This window comes from Physeter macrocephalus, chromosome 12 (genome assembly GCF_002837175.3).
Source record: "Physeter macrocephalus isolate SW-GA chromosome 12, ASM283717v5, whole genome shotgun sequence".
Taxonomy (NCBI): domain Eukaryota; kingdom Metazoa; phylum Chordata; class Mammalia; order Artiodactyla; family Physeteridae; genus Physeter; species Physeter macrocephalus.
In genome coordinates, this window is record NC_041225.1 from 47,232,698 (window position 1) to 47,248,165 (window position 15,468).

Sequence of the window (15,468 nt, forward strand, 5' to 3'; positions counted from 1 at the left end):
TTTTTTTTTCTTAGATTCCATATATATGTGTTAGCATACGGTATTTCTTTTTCTCCTTCTGACTTACTTCACTCTGTATGACAGACTCCAGGTCCATCCACCTCACTACGCTCTATTTACTATAGCCAGGACATGGAAGCAACCTAAGTGTCCATCAACAGATGAATGGATAAAGAAGATGTGGCACATAGATACAATGGAATATTACTCAGCCATAAAAAGAGGAATTCTTTCTGAACACAAATCTGACTATATTCTCCCTCCCACTCCCACCAGCTATGCTTAACGCCACCCAGTGGTTTTCAGATGGACACAAGGACTAGAACCTGCTGTCCTCACTCCTAATTCAGTACTGATTTCGTTTCCCTTTCTACCCAACCTGCCTCTGAATTTTAAATAGGTAACTTTGATTGACACTTTCTACCAAATTTTACAGGAGTGGGAAAGGACACTCTGCAGAGTCTAGTGGTGCGGGTAGAGCTGGGGGCGGATCTGCACCCTCATCTCTCCATCTCAGCTGCCCCAGGACATAAAGCCCTGTTGCCAGCATCTCAATTAACCCCATCCCCCGCACTCCTGGGACTAACCTACTCCCCGTCCCCACCTCATACAGCCTCTCTGGATCCTGGGGGAGCCCCCAAAGGAGTTCCCCTGAGGACCGCCATCCCCTGGGCTGCCTCTCAGAGGCTGCTGAGGGTGCCCAGGCCGATGCCTCCCATCCAGAGCATCCCCACCACCCCGGAGGCCAGCGGAGCCAAGGACAAAGGCCTGGACCCACCCAGGAGCCATCAGGGACCCCAGGAACTGAGACCCGGTGCCCAGGAGGTAAGGCGGTTGGACTGCTCTGAGTCTTGCTTCCCTGCACTTCTGTTTTTCTTTCTATCCTTTACCAACCCCTGTTCCCAAGCCCTGAGCTTCTCTGGAGGTGTCTTCTCTGGCTTGGGAGTTGCCCCAGAGGTACCGAGCCCAGTCCTCCTGAGCAGAGGCTGTGTGACCACCTGTCTTACACTTGATGGTTCCCAAGCCATCTCTGATCTAAATGTTCCAGAATTCCTCATGCTTTGGACCCTCCCCATTTTTGGCAGGGAACTGTGGCAGAGGGGAAGGAATGCTGGGCTGGGGCTCCGGGGATTTGGGTTCTGGTTTTCACTCTGTCCCTCACTGGTTGTGTGACCTTGGGCAAGTCACTCCCCTCTCTGGGCCCCAGTTTGCACTAAAAAGAGGGAATTGGACCAGATGTTTTTGAGGATCCCTTTCAGCCCTGACGTTCTAGGATTTTCTGAAATGAGAACAGAAAAACAAATAATAATAATAACAAAAAGGGTTGGAGTAGGAATGAGGGGATTCCCTTCTGGCCTAAAATGGTAAGGAAACAATGAACCTGGGGGTCCCAGGGTTGTGTGGCTGGAAAGAGAAACAGAGGATACTTGCCAGCACTTCTGCCCAGGTGGCTGCTGATAGAAGGGACCGCTCTGTGTGAGGTGCCTGCGAGGTGAGCATCCAGAGTGGAATGTTTCATGGACCAGACCCCTCCTCCACCTCCGCTCCCAGGTGCAGGTCTCCCAGCAGTACCTGCACTGCAGTGACGAGAAGATGCGCAAGTCCCTGGGGGGCATTGTGACCCCGCCCATCCCAAAGGACAGGGTGCCCGCCGGGACCTCCTCCTGCACGTCTGGCTCCCTTCCCAGCCTCTTGCCTCCAGGCCAGGACATCCTCACGGGCCTGAGGCCTGCCACCACACGGTAAGCAGCGCTAAGTCAAAAGTACCTTGCAGTCCCCTCTCCTCTACCTCCCAAGATCCGCTTGGCCTCCTTATGGCTAAGCCTCCACTCCAGGGCAGAACTCTGGGGGCCGGGCGTGTGAGGGGCAAGGTCCTCCACTGTGAGCCTCAGACCTGGGGTGGTCACAGCTCTGACCCTTGACTCCAGCAGGAGGGGTGTATGGGCTTAATTAACAATGTGTCGGTCTCTGTCTTCTACCAGTGTCCTGATGTGTGTGGTTGCTGCAGTGATGAATAAAATACAAATTATTTTAAAGCTCTATTGAATTTATGGTAGCTCTTTGTGATGACGTATTGATAGTTTCTTAATTAATGGACACTAAAAATACAAGTATTATCGTGTCTGTGTACATGGGGGGAGGCCACAAAACTTTTGGACTTAAAAAGGGGTCTTCATACCCCCAAAAGGCAGGGAATCAGCGGGTAGAGGATCTCTGTGTTGTAACTAATCCGGACTTACGGCTTGTAAGTGGGACAGAGGGTGCGCTCCACATGGCCGAAGACATTCCTGTGGTCAGGCCAGACTGCTGGAGTGACTGTGTGTGTATGTGACAGAGAGAGAGCGAGAGCGTGAGCTTTATTTGGGGTCGGCTGTACCTACTTCTCTCAAGCTTCTTCTCTCCCTCTGTCTCCCACGCTGTCTTCCCCTCTGACTGTAGGTGTGTCCACATCTTTCCCACCCCTGGTGGAGTGTGGGAACCCATTGTGGACCTGCTCCTGGGTTTGAGTTCTCTGCCTGATTTCGCAGTTGACCTCCCTCCTCCCCATCGACTCTGCCTCCTCCTTTCCTGCTCAGACACCCTCCTCTCCCTCCCTTCTGAGAGTTCTTGGTGGCTCTCATGACTCTCTGGCCCCAGATAAGTGACCCTCCCTCCCACCCCACTGCTCTTGACTTTTTTGCACCATTTGAGCTGTTGATGCCCTTGGACTCTTCTTCCTCACCTTCTTGACTTTAAACCTGCTACTTGACCTTCCAGGCAGCCTCCTGTGCACCTTCTTTCATCATTTCTTAAATTTGTTCCAGAGCCCTTTGCCCCCCACCTCCTTGTTCTCCCCTGGGGTCTTATCTGTGCAGCGGCTTCCAAGATCATGGGGGACGGGTGACTTCCGTGTCCCCTGCTCTTACCCTGAGGTCTCCCCAGAGTCAAGCTCTGTGCTTCCATCTTCCTGTTGAGCATCCTCAGGGTCCTCATGGCTGATGCAGATCCAGCATCAGAGGCAGGGAGGGAGGATGTGCCACTGTCACGGCATCACGGACAGAGCACCTCATGTTTCCCCAAACTGCCTCCCTCCTACAACCTCCAGATTTCCACCAAGGTGCAGGTGTTCCCTTTGATCTTCCAATTTCAGTATCATCTTTGACTTTTGCTCCTATTGCATCCTGTTCCCTACAGATTGCCACATCCCGTTAGGTCTTCCTTGAACAGTAAGAGAAAATACAAAAGCTACCACCCCCGTCTTGCCCCTGCCTTTCCTCTCAGTTTGTACTTACTGGCTCCCTTTTGACCTCTCCCCATAGCTCCTACCCGGTCTCCTTGCAGCCCTGGGCTCTCCATCCTAATCTCATGTTTTCATCCACCCCCTGAATACACCTCTTCCATGCATCTCACCTTCGTGGACTTCCTGGTGCCAGCAGCTTAAAGATGAGTCTCCCTGGCCAGACATTCAGCGTGTCCCAGCCCACCACTCCACACTTCCTCCTGTGCTGCTCTACAGTCCCCTACCCACCCTTCCCAACGCCTGTGCCGAGCCCTGGATGGCACCTCTCTGCAGCCCCAACATGAGCCTTTCCCCCTTGGCCTGCCGATCAGTTCCTACGTTTTTCAAGCCCCAGCTCCACACCTGCCCCCGCTCTCGGGTCTTGCCTGGCCTTCTCAGCACTGTCCACAAGCATCCAGCCTGTGCACTGCCTGACTACCTCCCGCCCACTGATTTGCTCAACGTTTATTTAAACCTCATTTCTATTCTTTAACTTGGAGCACTACAAGCCAGGGGCCATATCTGGAAATCTCTGTGGCTCCCATGGTGTCAAGCTTGGTACTGACCATGGATTCGTCACACAATAAGTATCTGCCCATTTGCTGTCTGGTTGTGACATGGATTTCTCTCCAGTGCCTCTGTGAGGCTAACAAATGGCTGGGAGGGAGCCTCCATTTCCATTTCATCCATCCTTCCATCCAGCCACGCATCCATGCATCCATGTACTCACTTGAAAGCTATTGAGCACCCCTCTGTGTCAGGCGTTGTGCCAGGTGCTAGGAAAGCAAAGCCCAACAAGACAGTCTCTGTGTTCTAGGAGCTCACGAGAGATATTTACTAGTAAACCGTTGACTCAAAGGCCAGTGAGGTAAGTGCTCAGATAGAAGGCTGCCCCTCGGGCTGGGGAGCGCGGTGGAGGCGAGGCCCTGAGCTGAGTTTTGAAGGCTGAGGGAGAGTCTGCGAGCTGGAGAAAAGGGAGAGTCGGGAAGGAGGAGTGACTGAGGCATTCAGGGAGCTGCCAGGAGTTTTCCAGCAGCATCTGTATTTGTGTGTGACAGGTGCGTGAGGTAAGCAGGGCTGACGGGCCCGTGTGCTAAACTGAGGAGTACGAGCTTTACCCAGAAGCAGGGAGGTGCCACCGCAGGCTTTGTGGTATGGAAGTGACATCAGATCTGATGTAGGAAGACCACTCTGGCAACCACGGAGTGGCATGGGCTGTGCCTGCTGATTCGGGGGCTGCTGCAGGGATCTGAGGGAGGAGCCACGGGCACCTGAGCAGGACGGAGGCCGTGGTCCCAGGTGGTTAGCACGCAGAGGGGCTCGACAGGTGAAGGAGTGGGGTGTTCCTGGTGACTGGCTTGCTCTGGGACCACGGGGGTGGGGAGCTGAGGGCCATGCCAGAGCTACTGGCTTCAACAGCTGGACCGACGGTGGCACCTTCACGGGGACAGGGAATTGGGAGGAGAGGCAGGTTTGGGGCGGTGGCGTGGCCACTCGTGGATGGGTTTAGCTTGTGTTTCCCCGGGACACAGGCGGATGCTTAAACGTCTGGCCTGGCACAGGGAGGGGCTCTTGCTGCAGGTAGAGCTTTGCTGTTCCCCCCCCTTCTCGTGGGGCCTGGTGGGTCCACCTCAGCCGGTGGTGGGGTTTCCGTGGATTAGGAAGACGGGGGTGGGGAGCTGGAACGCTGTGTGGAGAAAGGCGGGGGCTCTGGTGGGTGTGGGCAGCCTTGGCCTCTGTCCTTTCTGCTGATGGGTCTCTAGAGAAGGGAAGGAGAGAGGTTTCCCAAGGTCCATGGCTTGAAGGAGGCAAAGAAAGCCACGTGCTCTGAGGCCACATCCTCTGCTCAGAGTGGGAGGAAAAGCAGCCTCCAGCTTGAGGCCAAAGGGGCAAAGCTGTGGGCCAGGAGCAGGCTGTGGCCAGGCCCGGGGGAAGAAGGCAGCCCCAGGGTTTCGGTGCCCTATGCCCACCTCAGGCAACCAGGGGCAACCACAGGGATCTCCCAGCTCCACCGCTGCCCCCCAAACCTGTTAGTGCTCCTGGGCAGTGGTGGGTTCCATGGCGAAGACGCAGTGGATGGGCTCCCTAGGCTGGGTGCCCTGGGGTGTTTTCCTACTGGCTCCAAAACACACAACCCCTCCACGTAGGTCCAGATCCAAGAGGCTGTGTGTGTTCCAGGGAGCAACTCTGAGTCTTGGCTGGTCCAGGCCCACCCGGAAGCTCTGCCCCTCCTGTAGGCCTCGGGTCCCCTGACTTCCACAGGCCCCTCGGATAGGGGCCCCTGGATCTGGGCAGGCACTGAAATGGGCTCTCCTACTCTGCCTGTCTTCTAGCCACCCCGGCCTGGGTCATTCCGCTGAGTGAATCCTCTGAGGCCAGAGCACAGGACGTTGTGTTCCAGTCCTTTCGTTGTGGCTTGTGACCCTGTCAGCCCCCCAGGGGGTTCTGCTGTCTATGCATTTCCCCGTGAGAAGAGAAAAATCCATGTTGGATGACGTATAGCTGGTCTTCACGGGAATGGAAGCCCCATGAAGGCAGGGATCGCCATCTGTCTTAGTGATGCTGTATTCCCGCTAAAACCAGTGCCGGGAATGCCTCATCTTCCTTTCCTGTGCTTAGTTTGGGATTGAACCTCTGTTACAAAACAGTGGTGATTTCCCATCAGCAGCAAAGCGGGTCAGTCCCTCTAGACCCTGAGGGGCATGGGTCGGGGGATCACCGAGCTCTCATGGAGTGGGGGCAGTTTGGAGGACTTGAACTCAGTCTGCTCTGAGCGGGAAGGAGATTTATCCTCATCTGCTGCAGCCGCTCTCCTGCGGACAGAGCAGGGCACGGGGCTCCCTTTTGCACTGAGCAGTTTCGTGTGGAGGCTGGCTTCCTGGGGAATGGATGGGCTGTGCCTCAGGAAAATAGGGCTCAGAGCTGTGTCTGGACACTGAGGCTGACCTGGCCTGCCGGGCAGCCTGTCCTCAAGTTTGTGGAAGGGACTGCGTCTCCTGCGGCTTTGAAGCCCTGGCCAGGAGCCTCTTTACAGGGCCACCCATGGCTCCCTCGGCTGTGTTCCCCCCTCGGCCCTTGCCCCCTGCTGGAGCTAGCCTGGGTTCCTCACAGCAGGAGCTCTTTCTTGCCATCTCTCATGGGTGCTTTCTTTCTCCCCCATTCTTTTAAGATTGGTCCGGGAGAGTGGGCCTCGGGAGACCCCCAGATCTCTGGGTATGTACTCGCCGTGCGCAGCCCCATGTGTTTTTTGACTCTCTGCTTCCTGGGCTGGATCATGGGATCAGAATTAGGGCCAGAGGAGACCTGGGTGCTGTCAGACTCAAGTCCCTCATTTCACAGACGGGAAAGCAGAAGTAACCCTGGTGCCACGGACGGTGGCCCCTGCTCAGTGCCACCCTCCACCAGCGCAAGTCGCTTCATGAACACCCAGCTGAGAGAGACGGCGCTGTCCCCGTTTGACAGAGGAAGGGGTTGAACTGAAGCTGGACCTTCTCCCTGGCCTCAGGGCACAGAAAGCAGCCTTGATACATTTGCACGCAGGTCTTCACGGCTCCAAAGCTGGCGCTTCTGACCCATCGTGTGTCTGCTGTCCCTGCGCCGTTCTAAGTGAATAGAGGATTCCTCTCCAGACAGAGTGAGAAATTAAACCACATCCCACAATGCCTTAGTCAGCCCATCCCGGAAGGTTTCAGCATCGGGGGGGAATACAGCGAACCCGGGCTGGCAGTGAGGCCGGTGGCCGAGGCCCAGGGAGGCTCTCCAGCCTGATGACCTAGTTTGTGGAGAGGATGGAAGGTTGGGGGAGGGGACCTGGGCGGAGCACCCTGAGCCTGGGCCGCAGGCGTTGGGGGGGCTAGAGGCAGCTGCTGTGCTGACCGGCAGGAGGGAGTGGACTCTTGTCTAGCTTCCCAGCAGGTTACTCTGTAATCAGCTCAGCAGGTGGGTCAGTTGGCCAGGGGGAGGCTGCTGCCCAAGAGGCCCCAGGGTTAAGATGCTCAGCTGGGCCCGAGAGGCAGGCCTGGCACAGAAACCTCTGTGGTGGCTGCGTCTCCCTCTCTCCCCGGCTGGGTTGCTGCGGGGTAGCTGGGCCGCTGCGGGGTAGCTGGGCCAGTCTGGTGTGGCACACACTGGCACCCAGTGTCCCTTAAGAGCTACCCTGAGAGCATAGGAATGGGGCTTTGGGCCAGGGGACACGAGCCTGTAGCTACTCCCTTATCTGCCTCACCAGCTTGCTGCTTGAGAACCAGGTCCCCAGGGGGCAGGGGCCAGGCTGCTTGGACAAGGCTTTCTAGGGTGTCTCTTGGAGGCATAGGTGAGAAAGGGCTACAAAGTGACAAAGTCCTTAAGGGGCTCTCTGACCCTCCAGCTGTCGGCTGGGAAAAACATTGCCCAATTTGGGGACCACGTCTGGCACGTAGTAGGGGCTCACGTGGTATTGTCTGAAGCTGAGGGCTTCCCCCAATCTTGCGGCTTTTCCGCAGTCCCTGCCCTGGTCAGCTGGCACCTGGACACCTGGACCCTCGGTCCTACCTTACTTCTGGGCAGATGGAGGCTTCGCCCCTCCTCCCCCTCGGCCCTGGATCCTTCTCCCAGGAGGGATCTTTGGCAGAAGGTGTGGGCCAGGCAGAGATCTGGGGTGACCCGGGAGCCCTGCCGGATCCCCAGACTCAACACACCTTTTCTGGGACTTCCCTGGTGGTCCAGTGGTTAAGAATCCGCCTTCCAATGCAGGGGACACGGGCTTGATCCCTGGTCAGGGAACTAAGATACCACATGTCGTGGGGCAACTAAGCCCACGTGCCACAACTACTGAGCCCATGTGCTCTGGAGCCCACATGCCACAACTAGAGAGAAGCCACGTGCCGCAAGGAAGATCCTGCGTGCTGCAACTAAGACCAGATGTGGCCAAATAAATAAATAAATATTAAAAAAAGAAAAGAAAAGAAAAAAAAACATACCCTTTTCAGCCTCAGGCAGCCCCATATGGTGACCCCCATTCCAGAGGACCCCTGATTTGCAAGTTCACTCAAGGACAGTGAACTCCAAACTTTGTGAGCAGGAGAACCTGGTTAACATTTCTTTCATTAAAAGACAATGAATGGGGGCTTCCCTGGTGGCGTAGTGGTTGAGAATCCGCCTGCTAGTGCAGGGGACATGGGTTCGAGCCCCGATCCGGGAAGATCCCACATGCTGCGGAGCAACTAGGCCTGTGAGCCGCAACTACTGAGCCTGCGTGTCTGGAGCCCATGCTCCGCAACAAGAGAGGCCGCGTCAGTGAGAGGCCCGCGCACCGCGATGAAGAGTGGCCCCCGCTCGCCGCAACTGGAGAAAGCCCTCGCACAGAGACGAAGACCCAACACAGCCATAAATAAATAAATTAATTAATTAATTTAAAAAAAAAAAAAGAAAGAAAATGAATGAACCTACCCACACACTGCCTCTATTACCAGAAATGTGCTCTTTGAAGCCATTAATTGGGAAAATATAGAATGACAAAGAGATACTATGGATTTGATGTCATTTGGAAATGAATTTGTATTTTATCAATCGTAAGAGCGCCTGAAGGTCACTGGGTCTCAGCTTTCCTGTCTGTAAAATGAGAGCCCTGTGCTGGCATTAGTTCTCTGGGCCCTTCATGCTGTGTCGTAGTCTCAGATAGGAGCATGGTGGTATATAACAGTCAGTGAGCTCATTTTATTTTTCCTCTTTCTGAAGTACACACCTCCCAGTTAAAACAGACTTACATTCTCAGGAAATATCTTAAACCTCTTAGATAACCGATCTGCCCCTATTTCCTGCCCAGCATCCTCCCTCCTCCCTCCCCGCATCCCCCCACCCCCAGTCTTAGAATAAGGTGTGCAATACTAGTTGAATGAATGGATAGAGGGATGAAAGGAGGAGGGTGTTTGTCCTTGGGCAGCCTGTTCTATACGTGCCAGTGCCGCCCTGTAGAGTAAATTTAACCTGTGTCTTTCTCCAGCAAGGAAGCGTTGGGCAGAAGAACCGAGGGTGAGGGGCTTAGGCAGGAAAATGTCACACCAACCACGGGGTCATAGAGCCTCAGCCCCAAAGGGATGGCTGCTGCTCCTGGGTGCTGGGCGTCCTCAGCTCCATTCTTGTTCTCTACTCCTCAGAGCCAAAACCTTTGGTCCTGCCCGTCAGAGACAGGTCTGCTGCCCCTGAGAAGCCTGCCCTGCCTTCATCTCAGTCTGCTCCTACTCTGACAGCCTTCTCCTTCGGCCATGCCAAAGAAACCCAACCCTTGCCAAAAGAAGAGGATCAGAAGGAGAGTGGCACCAAGGTACCTGGAAAGCGAGGGGAAGAGGAAGCTGGGGTCAGGGTGGACCACTGGCTGAACACACACATGTTTCTGAAATATGTAAGTGCGGGACCAGCTTGAGGAAAGCAAGGAAGAGCCCCGAGGCAGCTGCCACTAGTACTTGAGGACAGAACCTATAGATGGGTTTGGGGTGAAAGCTGGAGAAAAGAAGAGAAAGAAGAGAGGAGAAGAGGATGGAGGTGAGGGAGACTAGGTGAAGGGAAGAGTACAGGGGGGAGCTGAGGGGTGGGGATGAGGGAAGAAGGGGGTCACACACGGTTCAGAAGCAAGTAGGATGTGGGGGAGAGTGCAGAGGGGCTTAGGTGAACCAAGCCTAGTAATTTGAACCAACACCCAAGATAGCAACCCAGAAGCAGCTGACTCAGAGGCAGATCAGCCAAAGGCCTGTGCTTGACGGGCTGACAAATACCTTGGACTTCTAAGGTGACCTTGATCCAGATGATTCATCCAGATTCTCGTCTGGATGAATTTAGTGAAACGTGGAGAGTCACTGTTATGGTCATTATTTGCAACAGAGGTATAAGAGTGCAATAACCATATCTTGAAAGCCTGCTGTATGCATCTACTATGGGATCCAGTGATGCTGATAAGGTCCCGGCACCACATCCTCCCACTCCAGCAAGGGTGACGGACCGTGAGACAAAGGAAGAACAATTCAGGGCCATGAAATGATCTCATCCTCCACCCCACCTTAGCCACTCACTCCCGTGGTTATACTGTAGACCTCGGCACTGCAAACAACTTCACCACCGTCACTTCTCAACCTCAAGCACCCCATTCACTCACCACCTTCTCCTACTGTTCTAGCTCAATCCATCTGATATTCCAGCTCCAGCACTTGTCCTTCTCCTGCATCAACAATGTTCTCCTTGAAACTGGATCATTCCCACCAGCATCCTAGCTCTCTGTTTCCTCTCTCATCGTAAAACCAAACCAAACCAAAGAAAAATATTGCCTTGTCTCTCTCCTCGTCCTCTCCTGAGTGCAGGCCAGTTGGGCTTAGTCCCCGCCAGCCCCATTGAAACTGCCGCCATTGAGGCATCAATGAGACCACCTTCCCATGTGCAACACATCTCAGTGCTCTTCCAGCCTGACCTGTCGCCAGCTTTTGTGGCTCATCCTTTTGAATTGCCCACTGAGGGACGGAGGTGAGGGATGGCTTCTTTCTTGCTTCTCTGACTACATCAAAGTTAGCTCCTTCCTGGTCCTTCTTTGCTGCCACCTTCTCGTCTTCCTGACCTCTACGTACCGGAGCCCCCAAGGCTCACCTCTAGCGTCTTATCTATTTATACTGACCCCTGTGACTTGATCCAGCCCATGGCATTAGGTACCACCTCTATGCTGAGGACTCCCAAATCTCCCTCTCCGGCCCAGACTTTCCCCAGTCTCCAGTAGCTGTTAAATTATATGACTATGTTTATATAGAACTGATACACAACGTCTCCGTTTAGGTCTCTAATTATATCTCAAACTTACCTCGTCCAAGACTTAACTGTTGACCTCTTACCCCCGCAAAACCTCCTTTTCCCAGTGTCCCCTCTCCATGAATGGCAGTAAAAGGCAACTCCAGCCTTCCAGCTGCTCCGGCCCCCAATCTTGGGCCCATCCCTGCCTTCTGTCTTTCTCTCTCATCCCACACCTCATATATCAGCCAAAGCTGTGGGCTCTACTTTTGAAACATGTCCAGAATCTAGCCATTCCACCAGCTTTATTCCTGCTAGCCTAGTCCAAGTCCCACCTCATGGGAACCCTTTGTTCTATTTTTGCAGCTTCTTGTGAGTCTTAAATTATTTCAAAATAAACAGTTATTAAAAACAACACTTAGAGAATACCCCCCATCCAGCCAAAAAAAGAAAAAGAAAAAAAAGAATCAGATCACGTCACTCTCCTGCTCAAAACCTCCAGTGGCTTTGCTGTGTCCTCCAGAGAAAAAGCCCAGGTCCCCACCACGGACCACAGGGCCCAGTGCGCTGTGGCTCTGGCCCCACCCCGCCACCTCCGACCTGTGTCCTGCCTCTCCTCTGACTCGGGGTGCTCCTGCCAGTGTCCTCCTCGGGACTCCCAGCCACGCCCAGTGCACTTCAGCCTCAGGGACTGCTCCTCGCTCCATTTATGTCTCTGCTTCAATTTCACCACCTCTGGGAGTCCCTCTGGGTCTCCCTACCCGAAACAGAAGCCCCGTCACCCTGTGTCCCTTACTTGCCTTCCGGTGCATGTTGCCTGATATTAGAGGCTGTCGTTTGCTGTCATCTCCCCACTCCATGTGGCTCATGGGGAGCAAGGCCTTTGACCTTTTGTTCATTCTCGGAACAGCGGTCGGCACACAGGAGCCGCTCACATTCCTGATGATGGAATGAATGAAGAAGGTATAGAAAGCACAGTTGGGTCCCCAAGGTGACGGAGTTTGCCTTGATCTTGTACCGGATCCAGGTCACCATTGCCAGGTCTGCCCAGGAGAAGATGCGGCTGAAGCAGATGGAGATGGAGTTGGTCTGGAGAGTGAAGGAGCCGGAGAGGGAGCTCGCTTCCCAGAGCCTGGGCTCCCGGAGGACCTTGATGAAGGAAGGTACTGGGTGCTTGGGAAGGCTGCCTCAGGCTGGGAAGACTTCTTAGCCAACACCTGGGCCAAAAGAGAGGCTGTCCACGCCTCCCACCCTCTCCGTCCTGAGACTGGACAGGGAGCCACGTCTGCTGTCCTGTAGCTCACTGATGGGCCCATTTCCAAAGGGGGACTCTGGGGCCGGGGGACAGGCAGGACCAGCTCTGTCCTCGGACTTTCTCTGCCTCCACAGGCCTCCTTACCCTCCGGGGCAGTAGGACCCTCTCCGTGCCCACTGGGCTGAGCAGCCCCTGCAGAAACAACGTCGGCGTCGTCCGGAAGAAGCGGGCCAACCGGGCCTCCCTGCCCAGCATCCCTGTCAGCAAGCAGGAGCTCAGCTTTGCCCGCCATACTTCAGGTGGGACCTAGACCAACTGGTTGGGGGGCACGTGTCCCCCTCTCTATGCTGTCTTGGGGTGCTTTGGGGTGTGGCAAGGGTGACTTCTCCTGCTCTGCTTCTGCCAGTTGCCCATGTTAGAGGAGGCGGCAGCCTGGGGTGGTCACCTTGCCAGAGAGAGGAACAGTGTCTGGAAGTCAGAGGTATCTGTGGGCCAGGCCGGGGACCCAGGGTGTTGTAACAGGAATTGTGGATGGCTGGACAGGCGTGCCCAGCCTGCGTGACATGTCCTAGAGGACTCACCAGTGCACCAGGACCACAGATGCTGGGAAGCAGCCTCCATGGAAGTAGCTGGAAACACCAGGAAGAGGGAAAAAGTGTTCTGGGAAGACCCTGGGTTCTTGCTTGTTGCCTCATAAAATGTCAGGGCTGGACAGGGCTGGTGACAGACTGGCGTCTGTGGACCTGAAGGTTCTATGGGACACTCAGGAAGGTGCCAAGGGACAAGGGGAGGCCCTGTCCCCATTCTACCAGAAGAGTGTCTATTTTGCCTCCCCTTTTTGAATACTGGTGCTCCACGTGGGATTTCATTTGAAAAGATTTTGCTAGTAAAGAACATTTGAAAACAGCCAACCTGGTTCAGAGTTTCTTTAAATGTGGACATTGTTGGTAGAATAGAGCATCATTTTTGTGCTAGAAATAATATTGACTGACCTCCCTTTTCTATTCTCTTTCTATCCTTTTGATTCCATCAAGTAGAAAGTCTTAATCTGGTGCTAGTTTTTAGCACCTCTCTAAGACTTGTGAATCTCCTTTTTAATTTTAATTTTTTTTTTTTTTTTTTTTTTTTTGTGGTATGCGGGCCTCCCTCTGCTGCGGCCTCTCCCGTTGCAGAGCACAGGCTCCGGACGCGCAGGCTCAGCGGCCATGGCTCACGGGCCCAGCCGCTCCGCGGCACGTGGGATCCTCCCAGACCGGGGCGCGAACCCGGTTCCCCTGCATTGGCAGGCGGACGCGCAACCACTGCGCCACCAGGGAAGCCCGAATCTCCTTTTTAAACAGAGAGATCCTTCTCCCAGCTTGAGACATCGGAAACTGACTGTCCTTTTATAGCTGGAGTTTATAATGTTCTTTTACTGTACATATTTATCATATACCATGACAAATAATCATTTACCAATTATGGTAGTGACATAAATTTCCCTTTAAAATAAACTTATTTAGGATTTGAAAAGTGGGTTGATTTGAAGAAAAGTACCATGTAAATAAAATAAAAGTAGTTTAGAGATATAGCAAAAAAATCATGAAATTGGTAACTGAATGGTTGATACTTGGGAAATATTGAGCTATCTAACCTAAGCCACTCATTTTATAGACAACAGAGACTCAAGGTCACCCAAGGTCTCTCAAGGTGATGGTGGCACATAGGGACTAGGACTTTGGCTAATGAATCTTGATCCAATGGCAAAGCTGAGAGGAGAATCCAGAAATGAGTTCTTTTTTTTCTTGGTTTTAAATAAAGGACTGTCCCAATTCAGATTTACCCAGGACCTCCTAGATAGGCCATAGTGAAAGTCACGTAAAGATGAACCTCTGAAGAAAACTAGGCAGGAAGTGAGAGCTCTGGGTTCCAGCTCGGGCTCTGTTGATGGAGGATCTGAGGCACTGTGGGCGTCCCCAGCCTCTGTGGGCCTCTGGTGCCTCAGCTCTGTGATTTGAGCATTGGACCAGATGGAAGCCTCCAAACGTCCTTCCTGTTCTAGAATTTTATGATTCTGGCATCTGTCCCCAAGGAAGGAGAGCCTAGAAAACGTGATCTGATTTTTAATTTTTTAAAAATCTGATTCTTGGGGCTTCCCTGGTGGCGCAGTGGTTGAGAATCTGCCTGCTAATGCAGGGGACACGGGTTCGAGCCCTGGTCTGGGAAGATCCCACATGCCGCGGAGCAACTAGGCCCGTGAGCCACAACTACTGAGCCTGCGCGTCTGGAGCCTGTGCTCCGCAACAAGAGAGGCCGCGATAGTGAGAGGCCCGCGCACCGCGATGAAGAGTGGTCCCCGCTTGCCACAACTAGAGAAAGCCCTCGCACAGAAACCAAGACCCAACACAGCAAAAAAAAAAAAAAAAAAAAAAAAAAATCTGATTCATTTTTTTAAAAAAAATTAATTAATTAATTAATTTTTGGCTGTGTTGGGTCTTCGTTTCTGTGCGCGGGCTTTCTCTAGTTGCGGCGAGCGGGGGCCACTCTTCATGGAGGTGCGCGGGCCTCTCACTGTCGCGGCCTCTCTTGTTGCGGAGCACAGGCTCCAGACGCGCAGGCTCAGTAGTTGTGGCTCACGGGCTTTGTTGCTCCGCGGCATGTGGGATCTTCCCAGACCAGGGCTCGAACCCGTGTCCCCTGCATTGGCAGGTAGATTCTCAACCACTGCGCCACCAGGCAAGCCCACGTGATCTGATTTTTAAACAACATCCCTGCTTATTGTCAGTCCCTGCAAGCGTGGCCACATCTTGACCATTCAAGTGTCAGCTAATTGTCTCGTCGGTGCCTTCACTGTCCCCTTCTTCCTCCCGCCGGCTGCCTTTGGGCCACTTCCCTGTCTTGGGTGGCTTCACAAAAGGATGGAGAGTCGGAGGGAAGGAGGAGGAGGAGAAGCCGTAACACAGGCTCCTGGGTGGGGATGAGGTTAGAGCAGGGGAGTCATTCCTTGACAGACTTGCTGGCCTCACCTCGAGCCACAGACAGGGCAGGATTGTGGGTGCGTCACCAGCGCGGTGGGCTTGGTCACATGACATCAAGAGCCTATCACAGGCCAGTTTGTTTATCATAATCAGAATGGCGATGGTAGGGATAGAAACTCTCAACCAGGGGTAGGAGTTAGGTGGTCTCTGTGGCTCCCCAGGGAGTGCAGCCCAGGCCCTGGCTTCTCACCCTC

The 15,468-nt window shown here is 53.9% G+C and overlaps 1 protein-coding gene across 1 annotated transcript in view; it reads left to right on the forward strand.

Moving 5' to 3' along the window:
* Positions 1-15,468, forward strand: part of TOGARAM2 (TOG array regulator of axonemal microtubules 2) — a 58,996-nt gene that overhangs the window by 18,691 nt on the left and 24,837 nt on the right. The window contains 6 exon segments of the mRNA XM_024118699.2: positions 614-825; positions 1,552-1,742; positions 6,429-6,472; positions 9,394-9,560; positions 12,003-12,165; positions 12,392-12,556. Coding sequence (XP_023974467.1) covers positions 614-825; positions 1,552-1,742; positions 6,429-6,472; positions 9,394-9,560; positions 12,003-12,165; positions 12,392-12,556 — 942 coding nt within the window.